Source organism: Schistocerca piceifrons, chromosome 4 (genome assembly GCF_021461385.2).
Source record: "Schistocerca piceifrons isolate TAMUIC-IGC-003096 chromosome 4, iqSchPice1.1, whole genome shotgun sequence".
NCBI lineage: Eukaryota > Metazoa > Arthropoda > Insecta > Orthoptera > Acrididae > Schistocerca > Schistocerca piceifrons.
In genome coordinates this window covers 106,247,002-106,265,780 of record NC_060141.1, presented here as the reverse complement: position 1 = coordinate 106,265,780, position 18,779 = coordinate 106,247,002, and the positions used below count along the sequence as shown (strand labels likewise).

Sequence of the window (18,779 nt, the reverse complement as noted above, 5' to 3'; positions counted from 1 at the left end):
AGATTCGGGCACGGTACAGATACTGAAACACATGAAACACTTTCAAGTGTGTCGAAATCTTTTTGACACACAACAGCACGAAACAAGATTTCCGAAAATAAAGCTTCGTTTCTAATTGACTGCTTTATTCCGAAATGGCGTAATATCTGCTTTATAAGCACGAACAAACAATAAAATAACGCTCACTATTCGCATTCAAAGTAATAAAAGTGCGAAAAACATTCAGTCAAATTACACATCTCTTATAAAATACACGTGCTGCAACTATAATCGAGCTTGATAAATATATGAAGACACCACTGATACACTGATCACAAGATCCATTGCTACGGTGGAAAGAAAATCATATGTTGTTTCCTACGCTGTTTGAAATAATGAAACGACGTCTTTGGGTTATGGCTACCTCTGTTACACGTGAGCGCATATTTTGAAAGCAGGGGCAAACAATAACAGGCAGACGACCCCGTCTTTCAAGCTAAAAAGTATTAAAAATGATATTTCTGAACTACAACTTAGAATAGGTACAGTAGATCAACTCAGAAATGAAACAGTAAAATCTCAGATGATTTTCTTCTTCGCTAGCCAATGTGCACGGAATTTGTATTTGACTGTATTTTGTTTAGTCCACTAAATCTTACGTGTAGCTATCTTACAAGAACATTTTTCTCAGATTTGTTGCACGCAGAAGACACGTTTTTGCTCACCATTGAGTGAGTTTAATTTTTTTGAGTATTTTTATTTACTTACGTGTTTGAGAGTGTTTCAGAATAATTATCTGGTTTATGTATGTATATGCTTGTGTGTTGTAAATGTGCTATGTTTGGTTATTACACAATATAGGCATCTTAATACTTGTGTGTCATAGATAATTCTCAGGCAAATCTACAACAGTACTTTGATATTTTTACTTTTGGCTTTCAGATACTGTGATAAAAATTGTATTTCAACAGCAACTTCATTTTGTCTCTGATTTCCTGGGGAAGTTTGTGATAAACTGATAATATATCTGCTTGCTGCCAGTGCTTGAGGGCACTCCATATACCTGTACATCGAACAAACTTCCTTAACAAGAATTGTAAGTGATGTAGAGCCAGATCTGCCACGATACCGGTGTCACAAAGGCATTACACTGTATGAATTGCTTCAAATTTTAGTCTGGATTTTATACTTCAAGGAAACGTACCGGAAACAATGGAAAATTTAACTGTGAGTAAGGGAAGTGTGAGTGGCACACTCATAAATGATAATTCAGTGTTTCGCTTCCCAGAATGCTATCTCAATAAATTATATCTCATGATGATATGCCTTTTCAAGAGCACATACAGATCATCACTCATGAAACCTATCAAAATTTGGCACTACAACACAGGGAAACGAATTTGGCAAAATCTGTTACGTCATAACATACAACCAATTGGAAAATATGGAAGTCACATGACATGAAAGCAGCGCATTTGCTGCAGGAAATACGAAACTGCCAAGACACCTAAGTGAAATTCTCATACTTTCTGCGATATGATTGGCGCTCTCGCACCTCATTTGTGATTATATGACAATATTTATACAGTAGAGAATATGATATAATGTGTAGACCTATACAATTACGAAACAGAAACTGTTTCACTGTTTCGAAACAGCGCCTCGAAAAATTATATTGTACTGTCTCATTTGTCTCGAAACAGTCGTATGTTTCAGTTCGCCCATGTCTAGATCTAGCCTTACAATGGTCGCCGTTTCACAAAACAAGTTTCCAGGCAAGTCGACAGCTGATTCCAACTGGAGTGAGGTAGAGCATCAGTATACTCGTTACCACAATGAAATATTTTTCTGAAATTTTCGATCAGATCCTGTGTGCGTATTCAATACTGATAATATCAAATGAAATCGGTAAAAGATTTGCCTGCGAGAGGCGTTATTTGCGTACAGCACTGAAACAGTTAATGAATGTAAAACGAGAAAGCAAAGTGGTATGTGCTACAGTTTGTATCAGAGAACTACCATAACTTTCCATGGTGACACAAGAGACTTTATGAAAGAATAGGATATTTAATGAAGAAATGCGATTTTCGCCTCATTTGGGGTCCATAATCGTTTTTCATGTCAGTTTTGTAGAATATGTTACTAAAGTTAACACAGTAATGTTATTAATGAATTTCAACATAATTAAGTTATTGGTTAATCAAAATTGGCTACAAAGTCCTTAGCGATGGGCCCATTGGATAAGAAGTTCTCTAATAGCTTGGAACAAAATCTCATCCATCGTCGACGGCAGGGGATAAGTCTAACAGACGTGAAACTGGTGAAGTACCCACTGTTACGGCAGAGGACTAAATCTGATTGGTTTCATTGCGCCATTATATCACGGGATTGCACGAATTCCTTTGCGTAAGATAAAAAGTAAATAAGATTTTATAGATGTCTCCCTTTTTTCTAGTTCCAGAGTCGAGGGACAGCCCTTCTGCTTTTGCTGTCACGCGACCAAATACTTTAATCTGTGAACCAAACTGCTGGTGTTAACACTAAGTGGGAAGTACAGTTAGAAAAATAAGAGCCATTCTGATGACTAGACATGTTGCCAATGTCATAGCTATATGACGTGAAGTTATCGATAGTGGAAATTCCTGAACAACCAGTGAGATAACATTAACGGTGTCCTCTGTGTTTTGACAAGGGAGAGAGCAGGAGTCCACGCAATATTTAAGCAAAAACCGCCATCTCTATTTACAAGGTTTTTTGGTAATCGAATATCAGCTGCCTCCTTATTAACACTGCCCCAATAGCTGAAAGTGCATGCCAGAATCCCGTGTTTTTTATATTCCATGGGGTGACCGGTACCAAGAAAATGTTCTGCAATAGCCGATCCGTTCGGCTGTTGTAAGCGTTTTTTACGCTCAGCACACCGGTCCTCCATGGTCCAGATACTCTGGCTAATATATAACATGCCACAACAATAAGGAATACGATTGACACCTACCCTACACAAACCAAGATCACCCTTAACGGAACCTGACTCTAATCGAGAAGCGTGGTCGAAAAACACACTTTACGTCAGTTTTTAACAAAATACGACCACTCTTGTTCGAAATGATCCCTGCGTAAGGTAAAAAGGCCGCAGACTTTGGTGCCAATTCGGTACTGTCATCACTCCCGGTCCACGGTTGGCCGATAGCGCAACGCACGTCTCATCTGTCTTTCACAGTATCCATTCTGACGAAAGATGACATCTAGATGGACTAACTCAGCTGACAAATGGCTCTGAGCACTATGCAACTTAACTTTAGAGGTCATCAGTCGCCTAGAACTTAGAACTAATTAAACCTAACTAACCTAAGGACATCACACACATTCATGCCCGAGGCAGGATTCGAACCTGCGACCGTAGCGATCGCTCGGTTCCAGACTTTAGCACCTAGAACCGCACGGCCACTCCGGCCGGCGTTTGATATGACATGGGTCCTGCGAACCAAGGTACAAAGTACCCTTCACGCTAAACCGGATTATGAGAACTATCAGCCTTTAGATAACGGCGATTGCGAATATGTTTCATATAAATAGTATGTCCCACGTACCATCAACCAAGTACCATCAACCTTCTTCCTGGCCAACATATCGTGAATATTTGGGTAAACTGAGTTCAAGTGCTCCAAAAAGTCGTTCAAATTCTCGCTGCCTTGAAGCCAAACAGCAAAAGTATCGTCTATCGATCCGGAAAAAAAAAGCAACGCAGGTTTTAAAGCTGCCGACTTCAAGGCAGGTTTCTCGAAGCCTTCCATAAACAAATTTTCAATAACAGGCGACAACGGGCTTTCCATTGCAGTTCCATCTGTATGCTCATAATACTACATAAAAAATAAGTGGAAGTCAACACATGTCGAAATAGGTCCGTTAATTCAACTACAAACCTAACCCCAACTAAAGGTACCGACTCAGACAGAGGAACACGATTGAAGAGAGAGACCAAATTAAAATTACTAGCGTATCAGAATCGTTCAAACACATTCCCTCAAATCAATGTGTGGAGCTCATCAAAGTAGCAAGGTGTCTTCCTGTACAGTATATCAGAGCACCAATGTTACTCACAACATGACGGACAGGAACAGCTTCTCTGTGGATCGTAATAATAAGAATTTCGCCATATACCTGGAAAAAAAGGGAGCCAATGGTGTGTAATTGTGAAAAGAACTGGAAGCTTCCTCTCTGGAACACGGAATTGTATTTCACAAGTAAGTTAGTCTTCCAACGAAGTTTATTTGCATACAAAAGCTATAAAATGAATATTTTTGGATGTTTTAAATTAGTTGTGTCATCCAGTGAAGAACTTTTCACAGGTGATGCTGTTCTGTTCATACGAAAAATTAATTCTAGCGAAGAATTTTATTTCCAGTCTGATTTCTAAAAATCGTAAAACAGCAGACTGTAGTCTGCAGTAATGTTTCTGATAATTAATGACATCTGCGTAGCTAGCTACGTCGGTAATGGTACTCTTTGGATGCTATTGCTCATTATTTTCCAAAGCGCTTTCGTTATTCGCCAGTAAGAGCGTAAAAAGTTACAGAACATACTTCATTATCAGTTTCATATAACCGGGTTTAAAAATGAGACACCGTATTTGGAAAATGGTTACGCTCTTGTAGGTGAGACAAGGAAGTTATCTTCAAAAGACGTATAATTTCTCGTATGTCTCAGTGTATACAGCAATGCGACCCTCTATGAACTGTCATCAACATAAAATGTAACTTAGTATTGGGATACAAGAAGACGATGTTTAAGCTTTTACTGCATGCTCACTTTTCAGTAAGCCCTGAAGCATTCTCCCATAAATTATCCAAGAAGATGCCGAACTGAGGGGTCGAATGTGACATTTATGAAACAATTACTCCATAACATAATGTTAGCCTTATTTAATGGTTCTCGCTACGAAAGTTCTCTGTAACGTGAAAAGAAGAGTTGACCCTAACTGTATGAAAAACTGCTACATTACAGTGATAATATTATTTATTAATTTTAAGAGTTCCTCTCCACTGAAATGGAAGGATGTCGTAAAGAGTTTTCATATATCCAGTCCTTAAGACTTCACCACATGAATGTCGAGGTGCTACGCGCGTTTTTTGCTGCGTTACGGAGATATTACAATAATGTGTTCATTTTAAACCGTCAACTAGTTGATAGCGTGTTTTTAGCGCCTGAAAGCACTTACCATCGCGATTTGAGCCTTCTGACGTCCCGCCTCGTATTTAGTATTACCAATGACATCTCGTTATTCAGCTACTTATTCGTGTGCAAAAATTATACAGTACTCTACCGTAAATGTATGTGATGTCAAAACAAGATAAGAAATGTGTTAGTCATGTTCTTCATGGAAAAGCGCAGGGTGTAACCAGTTCTTTAAAATTAGACATCCGATGATATGAGATAAAACTGAGATGACCCTAAACTGAAATGTGCTGCCGTCCTTGGGTTCCTTATAACTTACATAGACCGAAAACGAACGCAAATAGACAGAGAGGTGGAACAGCAAACACTGACAACGCTTTATCTTTCACGGCAAACACAAACGCAAAACACTCGATAAAACAACACACAATGACCGGAAACTTTCTGGACAACTTCAGACAGAGGTGACCTTTCCCCGCTAGCGTCGGGAACCCACGCAAGGGATAAATATTGAAAGCAGTGGTGAAAGTTGTCTGATGTGATAGATGGAGCGCGCTTCACATAACAGAATTAGAGAAAATCGTTTCCGATCGCATGGAAGAATTGTTGCTTATTTTAGTTTCATTTCCGTAGTATGTGTTAGTAGACCAACAAATGCTACCGTATTCCAGATTTTAATCTTTCGTGCTACAGAATACTTTAGCGCCTGGCATCCGTTTCTTCATTTATTTTTTATTTTTTAAACGGTGGTGGTTTGTCTACGCAACGAAAGGTACAACGTTTCTTTTTTACTTTTCTTTGTTGCGCCTTTTTGCTTCCCATTACTTCATCTGCCCGCCCCCCTCCCCGATTCATTGCACGTACAAATCCAGCCGCGCGAGATCTGGACTCAATATGACAAAAGGGAAGTATGCCCCTGGTCTTTCAAAGTCGGAAAACCAAGAAAAATAGAAAACCACTTGCTTCAAAAAATGTTTCAGCAAGAGAAATCCATTCATTACCTAATGTTGGAAGATTTTACTTCAGTCTCCTGTACTGAATGTTTTGTCGTTTCTTAGATTACACTGGTTGGACAATATGGCGGGTGAGTGATATCTAGCAAAGTAGACAGGGAGATAAGCGAACCGCGCCGTTCCTTCTTGTCAGCAAACTCGGACCAACCATTAAAAAATAAATAAATAATTCTGAAAGCAAAGCACTTGATAATGGATTAAAAACGAGAATTTTTGAAGTAGACAGCCATTAGTAATGGTTCATACCCGTGATCAATCATTGATTATTTGGGAAAGAAGAAGAGTTCCTGACCGAGCAAGCGCAACCACGCAGAGGTGAGAGTTATTTGAATATGACATTCCACAAGTCATTATCCTATGCATTAATGTACTTTTAACACAAGATCTACATTTAATTCTACTTCAAAAGAAAGTGAATATCGCGGTTATTTTACGCTCTTCTGGGTGATTTACCTTACTACGGAAAGGAGAGTCGAAAATTGTGCACGGAAATCCCACCCGAAGGTGCTTGTATTAATAAATTCCAAATTGATATTCAACACACAACGGCCACGGAACACTTCAGTTCGTATCAATTCGCCTCGAATCCTCGATTTTGCTAGGGGTACTTGCAAAAATAATTTGCCTCCAATCGATTACATTAAATTTTTAATCTGAACTAAGACTTATTGGTGAAGTTTCTCATCTCGCGGAGTATTTCTCCGTGCTGCAGGGGCTATGGGCCATGCAAATCCTATGACAAAAGCCATTATTACTTCCAAAAGTTCGTCTTCCGTGATGAATTTAAATTGTCATCTCACGAAGCGATGGTAATTTCTGATATTTGCAATCGCTGTGGATGTCAAAGCATGGTTCTGCTCCTCTTCTGAATCCAAGAACTGTATATATTTATCCTAGTAGTCTTTCAAAACTTTAGGAATATCGAGTTGTTGGTCATGATACCTCTCATATGGCTTCACGGAATCTGGAAAATAATTTGTAGCAACTGTCTCCTTTGCTGTCGCCTTGTCGGTCTTTGATCTTAATTTGTTGTATGAATGAAAGACGAAAATACTGAATGCTTTGTGTAGAAATGAAAATTATTAAACGAAAATATTTGAAAAGGTTCTAGTAGGGGTGCATAAAATCCCAGATATTATTAAAAAAATGACTGAAAGCTAATTTATATATCCCAGATAATGTTAATACTAGTTATATTCGATTAGCTACGGCAGCATGAAAGTAAGATCCAGCCCATTAAAATCTCACTTATTTTTCCTCGTCAGTTGCACATTTTAATTAAATTAGATGTTTCGATCACTCAGGATCATCTTCAGATCTAAAACAAAGTAGCACTACATATGTGCCATCCAATATTTTACAATAATTAGAAAAGACAAGAATTGTACATAAACACAGAATTTACCTAAGCAGTAGCGTCAGACACCCGTCTTCTCTACTTACTTTGTTATAGATCTGAAGATGATTCAGAGTGATCGAAACATGTAATCTAATTAAAAACGTACAACTGCGACGGAACAGCAAACGAGAATTATGTAAACAGTTGTTGAATCTCTCAAGATGATTAGGCCGACTACAGTGAATTATCAGAAAGGCTGATGGTGGGTCAGCTGAGGGTCCAGAGTGGGTTCAAATGGTTCAAATGGCTCTGAGCACTATGTGACTTAACTTCTGATGTCATCAATCCCCTAGAACTTAGAACTACTTAAACCTAACTAACCTAAGGACAACACACACATCCATGCCCGAGGCAGGATTCGGACCTGCTACCGTAGCGGTCGCGCGGCTCCACACTGTAGCGCCTAGAAGCGCTCGGCCACTCCGGCCGGCACCAGAGTGGGATTAAATGGAGAGGACATCCCGCTTAAGGCTACCAAAGGCCTTGTTCGGAACCGTGAGACTGAATCCATTTAATGTATATATGAAGCATCATCTTTCGTTGAGAGCGTTGTCCCACCTAACCATTAGCACAAGCCGTTGTCTCAACTAACACTGTGCGCCTGTATTAATGGTTAGGTGGGACAGCATTCTCAACGGCGGATGATGTTTCAGGTATACATTAAATGGCTTCAATACAATTGCTTTGACCAAGCACTTTAAAAGGCTTAAGTGGCAGATCGTCCCCATTTACACCCAATTTGGGTCTCCAACTCTCATATCAAAGTAATGTCAAAGATAATAATATATTGAATTTTGTAAATTATTCTGACGTGAAACGAGTCACACGCATACAGAACTCAAATAATTTATGAATATAAAACGTGAATGGAAAGAGATGCTTGCTCATTATGTATGAGAGAACTGACATACGTGTTCAAGGAGTAACAAGAGGCTTCACCAAAGCATAAAGTTTTTCAAGAAAAAATGTGACTTTCGCATCGTTGTTCGTGTCAGTTTTTTAGATTATGTTACTAAAGTTCACACAGAAATTAATGATGAGGATGAATGTAAACTCTCTTTTAACATGCCGCGTCAAATTCGGATGACTATCTCCACCGTCGTCGGCAGAAGCTGAATCTGGCAGTCATAAAATGGTGAGGTTCCACTGTTACGTCAGAGAACGAAATATGGTGGCTGGTTTGCGTCATTATGATATCAAGGGAATGGTGCTTAATGAATTGGTTTTAGATAAACAATATGTTATATAAGATTTTATAGATTTCTTCTTTCTTTCTAATTGGTTTTAGATAAACAATATGTTGTATAAGATTTTATTGATTTCTTCTTTCTTTCTAATTCCAGGGCCAAATGATATCCCTTCCGCTTTTCGTATCGTGCCCAAATATAATTTGAACAATGAAACCAAACTGCTGTCATTAACAGGAAGTGACATATCAAACTTGAGAAATAAGAGCCATTGTAATGGTTAGATACGGTGTGAATGTCAGTTACATTGCATGTCACAGTAAGCAACGACATTGCTTCAAATTGGGTCTGTTTGTAACGGTCTCAGGGCCAGAATATTCCATTGGATTTCACAAGACTTGCAACTGATGATCCATTCTCTGTGGCCACACTGTAAAGCTTATAGCAAACTCCAGTTGTGAGATAGCTTTCGTTGGAGATCGTACTGCTTCTGTCACGTTTTACTAGCGTTTATTACAACGATGCGTTTAGGAAGCACGCCATGATCATCAGGAGTATTTCAGAAACATGTACCTCAGCATTGAGGGTTTTGGTACGTAACTTCAGTTGCACGTCAACCAAACAAACCTACTATAAATTCGCTCCCTATTAAACTGAAGTTAAATTCTTATGACTGAATCACGTCTAGTTACGTGAATAGAAACTTTTGGGCAAGAGAAGTCGCTTCCCCAGAATTTTAACACAGATATCTCCCACACTCATGTATAAATTTAATTCTAATTTTAATTCTCAAGTCTATTAAACAGAACGGTTAGAAAGTTACAGTTCATAATCATAGTCATTCGGTCCCTCGATGCCGAAGTCAGCCGCTGGAATAAAATTTCTGGGTTCTGCAGATTTCCGGCGATCGTCAGCTCTGAAAACTCTTAAAATAATCACAGGCATAATCATACACCGTGGGGAAGCCGTCATGGATGCTACGACGTAATCACTTTGCAGCAAGGGGAATCAGTGTCCAAGACGTATTAATTTCGATAAAAATACAGAAATTAATCTCTAGAAATAGAGCATAAACGACCGTGGTGCGGGCTTTACAGATTTCACAGGTTACAAAGTTCCCTACGATAAACGACACAGCGAATAATGTTCCGAGCCAAATACAAGAGAGAAGTTAAAATAACCAAAGAATTCAACGTACCTTTTCCATTCATGAAATTATGTTTTTCCATAAATGGTCTTCGTAGCTACATGTCAGGATACATCGTACTCTGGCATGAGATGAAATATTATCATAATTAATCAAATTACATTCCGTATTCAAAATTTTAGATTCCAACAATGCCACTGATTACAGTTCAATGCCGCTAATTAGTGTTCCCACATGATCATACTCTCCGCAGTTGCTAAATCGGTAGTAAGTAAGCTCATAACACACTTGATGTTCCACATCCTATCCACAGAGTTTTTATGTCACGTGTCACAGATAATATCTTTCTGTATCGCAGTTTAATCCATATAGATCACTTGAGCAGTTACGCATAAGCATTTGCGCTAGAAGAGAAAACGTGGCTGAGTAAAGGTGATACTACACTACTCACTAATGTAGATGAAACTGAAATACAGCTGATGATAGCACCGCGGTACCGGAAAGCTTTGTGCAAATACATACTAGTAAAAAAGCAGTTTCTCTTTTGAACTACTGCAGTATAATTTATTTCTTATATGTTAGATAGTGACCAGTAAAAAAAAAAACCATTAGCCTTTGTTTGCCATTGAGTAACTACGTTAGTTCACCTTAATGAAATGTGATCCAACGAGCAACTCTGTATGTTTCGCAACCATGTAAGTTCCTTGATATGCCTGTTCGTTATCCTTTAAACTCGTAAGATTTTATTTCTTAATTCAAAGACGTGCATCCCTGTTGGCACATACAACACTACTTAGTTTATTCCGATGCATGCTCCATTACACTCATGAAGTCATGTTCAAGAGCATTGCGAACATCTATCTTCTAGTCCTGTATGTCCGTAATTTTTTTTCGGTTCTCCACTTCCCACAGAAAATGTTTGTAGGTGTGAGGTCAGGTGACTTTGACGGCAAGCGAATCGAAGCATCTCGTCCAGTACACCTATCCGAAAACAATTCACCCAGAAAGCGCTGTCTAAGCAGATAGCGCTTGTTCCTACTGGAATATCAAGTTAGGTTGCAAGTGTACCAGTTGTGTACCGCAACCTCGCTGAAAAAGAATGTACCAGTGTTGCAATAGTACATAAATCGCGACCACAAACTTACCATAAGACTGCCTCCTTCCATTTCACGTGGCCATCCTCTCACATCCGACGTTATGAAGACTCAACTTGCCGAATTCATGAATAGTTGACTAATCGGAGATAATTATTTTCTTAGTAGTCTTTTTTTTGAGACAATTGACTAGTTTATCATTGTCTACGTAAGGTCATAACGATTACCACAAGACTCTGCACATTGTTCATCATGACAGTTCCAATTTTCTGGTCGCTGTGAGCACTGATTATATCAGACTCTATGCAAACTCATGCCGTATCTTGTCCACGTCGAAGGCTGAGTTCAAAGGACGTATCGCTTGCTGTTTATGGAGAATACTCCATATTTCACTAAATAAGGTGTGCCCAGTCCGAAAAGACCGAAGAGACTGTGGTTCCTTCTAAATTGCGTTTGAAAGTTTCGTCGCACTTGGGTATGGCACTTCCTCTCTATGGATCAATTTACACTCTGATAAGGAACCCTTATAGCGCGAAGTTGCAAGTTCAGACTTTACTAAGGCTCATTTGAAAGTGTTAACAGTTATGACAGGGATAATATTAACCGATAATGACTCACCATGTACATCACGAGGGCAACAGAAAATGAATGCCTTGAGGTGCAGAGATGAACGTTCTGTGGGATGTACGTGTTGCACTTCACAAAACAGCAGAAATCTTCAAAACAAACTTTTAATCTCCACGACGAACACCGAATGAAGAATGGCGCGCCACAGTGAGCACAAAGGTTCGCACAATCAAGATCGGGGACGAACTCCGTGGGAGTCACAATCCATGCACGACGCTGAGCTTGGTACCCGCTCTTAAAGAATTCGTACAGAATCGTGTTGGTGAACGGGCTGAAGAGATGTAATAGAATGTGATGGCATGCAACTGATTGCTAAACTGTGGAGCTTATTGTGAAACTGGCTATCGTTTAAGGATCAGATGCAGATAGTGCGACATCATGTTTTACAAGCACGGTAAAAAACATCCAGAGACTGAATTTGTTTAGTGGTTCCAGGTGGTGTAAACTGCAATGTCACTTTTCAGGAGGAACAGTTTATACTAAAGGAGCATGATTTTTATACGCATACCAGGAAAGAAGCAAAAGTAAGCTATTTTGACCAGATATTTGCAATAAACTTGTGCTGTAGTTGTAGTTCTCTTACGCTCATTTTCCCACTCTTGCTTGCTGTCATGTAAATATTCCCTATTGCCATTGCAAGATTACGCACACGAGAAAGAATCGTAGATGGCAGGGCAAACGTATGGGACATAGCTCCTCCAACTTCTCGCAGCAAAGTAAATAACTTCCAGCCACTTTACTATCCAAATCAACAGTCGGCATAATCTTACTGTTGCCGTCCGTTTCGGTGCTAGTGCGGTCATCTGTCCTTTCTCACTCTGCGAAACTCTGCCTGTTCCTTCTGACGAAATATCGAATTTGGTTACTGTTGTAGCTATAATACAATGTCTGTGTTGTCTATCGTTGCCATTGTTCTGCTTTGTGTCAACACCACTAGCGCTGTAGCACTGTCGTGAGTTACACATCGACTAAGCTGTTCAACTGCGCTGCCTATCTCACGCTGTGCATACCATTGGATACCTCCAGTGCTGCGTCCTGTTGCTATTAGTAGCCAGTATTGTGGTTGCATGGCAGACAGTACGTGGAGCGTGGAATGCTTAAACATCACTGGCCTTTCGCGACCTCCCATGCAAGGGATTCCTTGTGAGGTTTCTTGTTTGGCGTCCACATTTTTCATCAGATCTGCTCTATCTGGAAAACAGAAAAATACAAAACGTAGGATTTACCTTTTCACTTGCTGAAAACTATAATTTCAAAATGAATGAAGTGTGTAGTTGTAAAAATTATAGACACCCTACAATATAACAGGGTAGTCCATTGATAGCGACCGGGCCAAATATCTCACGAAATAAACAGCAAACGAAGAAACTACAAAGAACGAAACTTGTCTAGCTTGAAGGGGGATATCAGATGGCGCTGTGGTTGGCCCGCTAGATGGCGATGCCATTGGTCAAACGGAAATCAACTGCGTTTTTTTTTTTAAATAGGAACCCCCATTCTTTTATTACAAATTCGTGCAGTACGTAAAGAAATATGAATGTTTTAGTTGGACCACTTTTTTCGCTTTGTGATAAAAGACGCTGTAATAGCCGCAAACGTGTTAGCCCGTGGTCTCACGTAACACTTCGACAGTGCGGACGGTATTTGCTTCGTGATACATTACCCGTGTTAAAAAGGACCGTTTACCAATTGCGGAAAGGGTCGATATCGTGTTGATGTATGGCTATTGTGATCAAAATGCCCAACGGGCGTGTGCTATGTATGCTGCTCGGTATCCTGGACGACATCATCCAAGTGTCCTTACCGTTCGCCGGATAGTTACGTTATTTAAGGAAACAGGAAGCGTTCAGCCGCATGTGAAACCTCAGTAACGACTTGCAACAAATGATGATGCCGAAGTAGGTGTTGTAGCTGTTGTCGCGGCTAATCCGCACATCAGTAGAAGACAAATTCCGCGAGAATCGGGAATCTCAAAAACGTCGGTGTTGAGAATGCTACACCAACATCGATTGCACCCATACCATATTTCTATGCACCAGGAATTGCATGGCGGCGTCTTTGAACGTCGTGTACATTTCTGCCACTGGGCACAAGAGAAACTACGGGACGATGACATATTTTTAGCACGCGTTCTATTTAGCGACGAAACGTTATTCACCCACAGCGGTAACGTAATCCGGCATAATATGCACTATTGGGCAATGGGAAGTCCACGATGGCTGCTACAAGTGGAACATCAGCGACCTTGGCGGGTTAGCGTATGGTACGGCATTATAGGAGGAAGGACAATTGGCCCCATTTTATAGATGGCAGTCTAAATGGTGCAATGTATGCTGATTTCCTACTTAATGTTCTACCGATGTTAGTACAAGATGTTTCATTGCATGACAGAATGGCGATGTACCTCCAACATGATGGATGTCTGGCACATAGCTCGCATGTGGTTGAAGCGGTATTGAATACAATATTTCATGACAGGTAGATTGATCGTCGAAGCACCATACCTTGGCCCGCACATTCACCGGATATGACGTCCCCGGATTTCTTTCTGTGGGGAAAGTTGAAGGATATTTGCTATCGTGATCCTCCCACCATGTCTGACAATGTGCGTCAGCGCATTGACAATGCATGTCCGAACATTATGGAAGGCGAACTATTCGCTGTTCAGAGGAATGTCGTTATATGTATTGCCAAATACAATGAGGTTGACGAACTTCATTTTGAGAATTTATTGCATTAATGTGGTATTTACAGGTAATCACCCTGTAAAAGCATGCGTTCTCAGAAATGATAAGTTCACAAAGGTACGTGTGTCGCACTGGGACAACCGGAATAAATGAAACTCCCTGGCAGATTAAAACTGTGTGCCCAACCGAGACTCGAACTCGGGACCTTTGCCTTTCGCGGGCAAGTGCTCTACCAACTGAGCTACCGAAGCACGACTCACGCCCGGTACTCACAGCTTTTCTTCTGCCTGTACCTCGTCTCCTACCTTCCAAACTTTACGGAAGCTCTCCTGCGAACCATGCAGAACTAGCACTCCTGAAAGAAAGGATATTGCGGAGACATGGCTTAGCCACAGCCTGGGGGATGTTTCCAGAATGAGATTTTCACTCTGCAGCGGAGAGTGCGCTGATATGAAACTTCGTGGCAGATTAAAACTGTGTGCCCGACCGAGACTCGAACTCGGGACCTTTGCCTTTCGCGCGCAAGTGCTCTACCAACTGAGCTACCGAAGCACGACTCACGCCCGGTACTCACAGCTTTTCTTCTGCCAGTACCTCGTCTCCTACCTTCCAAACTTTACGGAAGCTCTCCTGCGAACCATGCAGAACTAGCACTCCTGAAAGAAAGGATATTGCGGAGACATGGCTTAGCCACAGCCTGGGGGATGTTTCCAGAATGAGATTTTCACTCTGCAGCGGAGAGTGCGCTGATATGAAACTTCCTGGCAGATTAAAACTGTGTGCCCGACCGAGACTCGAACTCGGGACCTTTGCCTTTCGCGGGCAAGTGCTCTACCAACTGAGCTACCGAAGCACGACTCACGCCCGGTACTCACAGCTTTTCTTCTGCCAGTACCTCGTCTCCTACCTTCCAAACTTTACGGAAGCTCTCCTGCGAACCATGCAGAACTAGCACTCCTGAAAGAAAGGATATTGCGGAGACATGGCTTAGCCACAGCCTGGGGGATGTTTCCAGAATGAGATTTTCACTCTGCAGCGGAGAGTGCGCTGATATGAAACTTCCTGGCAGATTAAAACTGTGTGCCCGACCGAGACTCGAACTCGGGACCTTTGCCTTTCGCGGGCAAGTGCTCTACCAACTGAGCTACCGAAGCACGACTCATGCCCGGTACTCACAGCTTTTCTTCTGCCAGTACCTCGTCTCCTACCTTCCAAACTTTACAGAAGCTCTCCTGCGAACCATCCAGAACTTCTGCAGAGCTTCCGTAAAGTTTGGAAGGTAGGAGACGAGGTACTGGCAGAAGAAAAGCTGTGAGTACCGGGCGTGAGTCGTGCTTCGGTAGCTCAGTTGGTAGAGCACTTGCCCGCGAAAGGCAAAGGTCCCGAGTTCGAGTCTCAGTCGGGCACACAGTTTTAATCTGCCAGGAAGTTTCATATCAGCGCACACTCCGCTGCAGAGTGAAAATCTCATTCTGGAACCGGAATAAATGTTCAAACGTACCTGCGTTCTGTATTTTAATTTAAGAAACCTACCTGTTACCAACTGTTCGTCTAAAATTGTGAGCCATGTGTTTGTGACTATTGCAGCGCATCTATCACAAAGCGAAAAAAGTGGTCCAACTAAAACATTCATATTTCTTTTCGTACTACAGGAATATGTTATAAATAATGGGGTTTCCTATTTTTAAGAAAACCGCAGCTGATATCCGTTTGACCTATGGCAGCGCCATCTAGCGGACCAACCATAGCGCCATCTGGTTTCCCCCTTCAAGCTAGACAAGTTTGGTTCTTTGTAGTTTTTTCGTTTGACGCTTACTTCGTGAGATATTTGGCCGGGTCACGATCAATGGACCAGCATGTATATAGAACGTTTAATACTGACTTTTCCATATCCTTTTGTGTAACTCAATGTTTACTTTCCTTAGAAGAACCTCAGCCGGAGTGGCTGAGCGGTTCTAGGCGCTACAGTATGGAACTGCGCGACTGCTACGGTCGCAGGTTCGAATTCTGCCTCGGGCATGGATGAGTGTGATGTGCTTAGGATAGTTATGTTTAAGTAGTTCTAAGTTATAGGAGACTGATGACCATTGCAGTTAAGTCCCATACTGCTCAGAGCCATTTTAACCTTAGAAGAACACGGTGCTGTCCACAAATCCATCCGCACTTAACTTGTCGATTCTATATTTAATGACCAAACTAGCACCACCCTACCGTTACTAACTTCGCTTTCTGCTTCCTTTTTTGCAGTTCCGCTGATTGACGTGACGGTGGTGGCCGGCGAGTCTGCACGCCTGCCGTGCAACATATCCACCAGCGACATCGGCGACACGGTGCTACTCGTGTTGTGGTACCGCGAGGACCTCGGCACACCAATCTACAGGTAGCTAACGTTTCCTCCGTTGTTATATGGACTAACCGCATACTGCACTTCTTCCCACTGATTTAGATATAACACTCTATCATACACTCCTGGAAATGGAAAAAAGAACACATTGACACCGGTGTGTCAGACCCACCATACTTGCTCCGGACACTGCGAGAGGGCTGTACAAGCAATGATCACACGCACGGCACAGCGGACACACCAGGAACCGCGGTGTTGGCCGTCGAATGGCGCTAGCTGCGCAGCATTTGTGCACCGCCGCCGTCAGTGTCAGCCAGTTTGCCGTGGCATACGGAGCTCCATCGCAGTCTTTAACACTGGTAGCATGCCGCGACAGCGTGGACGTGAACCGTATGTGCAGTTGATGGACTTTGAGCGAGGGCGTATAGTGGGCATGCGGGAGGCCGGGTGGACGTACCGCCGAATTGCTCAACACGTGGGGCGTGAGGTCTCCACAGTACATCGATGTTGTCGCCAGTGGTCGGCGGAAGGTGCACGTGCCCGTCGACCTGGGACCGGACCGCAGCGACGCACGGATGCACGCCAAGATCGTAGGATCCTACGCAGTGCCGTAGGGGACCGCACCGCCACTTCCCAGCAAATTAGGGACACTGTTGCTCCTGGGGTATCGGCGAGGACCATTCGCAACCGTCTCCATGAAGCTGGGCTACGGTCCCGCACACCGTTAGGCCGTCTTCTGCTCACGCCCCAACATCGTGCAGCCGGCCTCCAGTGGTGTCGCGACAGGCGTGAATGGAGGGACGAATGGAGACGTGTCGTCTTCAGCGATGAGAGTCGCTTCTGCCTTGGTGCCAATGATGGTCGTATGCGTGTTTGGCGCCGTGCAGGTGAGCGCCACAATCAGGACTGCAGACGACCGAGGCACACAGGGCCAACACCCGGCATCATGGTGTGGGGAGCGATCTCCTACACTGGCCGTACACCACTGGTGATCGTCGAGGGGACACTGAATAGTGCACGGTACATCCAAACCGTCATCGAATCCATCGTTCTACCATTCCTAGACCGGCAAGGGAACTTGCTGTTCCAACAGGACAATGCACGTCCGCATGTATCCCGTGCCACCCAACGTGCTCTAGAAGGTGTAAGTCAACTACCCTGGCCAGCAAGATGTCCGGATCTGTCCCACATTGAGCATGTTTGGGACTGGATGAAGCGTCGTCTCGCGCGGTCTGCACGTCCAGCACGAACGCTGGTCCAACTGAGGCGCCAGGTGGAAATGGCATGGCAAGCCGTTCCACAGGACTACATCCAGCATCTCTACGATCGTCTCCATGGGAGAATAGCAGCCTGCATTGCTGCGAAAGGTGGATATACACTGTACTAGTGCCGACATTGTGCATGCTCTGTTGCCTGTGTCTATGTGCCTGTGGTTCTGTCAGTGTGATCATGTGATGTATCTGACCCCAGGAATGTGTCAATAAAGTTTCCCCTTCCTGGGACAATGAATTCACGGTGTTCTTATTTCAATTTCCAGGAGTGTATATTCGCCCCTATACACACGTTAAAAAAAGTTTTGCATCACCCCAGTTCCCAGAACTCATGAAGATAGAGGTTGGCTGTGGGTACTGTATCGTAGACACAGTCCCTTTGACCAGAGATGTCACTAAACCTGCCCACATACGTAAACAACCATGTTTTAGATGTATTAGCAGCGCCTATTAGACGGAGGGGATAAGACAACCGATCCGTTCCAGCTATTCCACTAGGTAGGAGGTACACGGCTTGTGTGGTCTGTAGTTCAACAATGCCTAGAAGGTCACTACTGCGATTCGAACGCGTCCGCAATGTTACTTTGTCCAGGAAGGACTCTCAACAAGGCGATGTTGGTCGTTCGTGGAGGAGATACAGAGAGACAGGAACTGTCGATGATACGCCTCGCCCAGGCCGCCCAAGGGTAACTACTGCAGTGGATGACCGCTACCTACGGATTATAGCTCCGAGGAACCGTAACAGCCACGCCACCATGTTCAATAATGTATTTCGTGCAGCCACAGGACGTCTTATTACGACTCAAATTGTGCACAACAGGCTGCATGATGCACAACTTCACTCCCGATGTCCATG

The 18,779-nt window shown here is 42.6% G+C and overlaps 1 protein-coding gene across 1 annotated transcript in view; it reads left to right on the top strand.

Annotated features, from left to right (window-relative positions):
- LOC124795635 (nephrin-like) overlaps nt 1-18,779 on the top strand; it is a 910,890-nt gene that overhangs the window by 269,092 nt on the left and 623,019 nt on the right. The window contains exon 2 of the mRNA XM_047259707.1: nt 16,556-16,688. Coding sequence (XP_047115663.1) covers nt 16,556-16,688 — 133 coding nt within the window. The remainder of the gene's footprint in view (nt 1-16,555; nt 16,689-18,779) is intronic.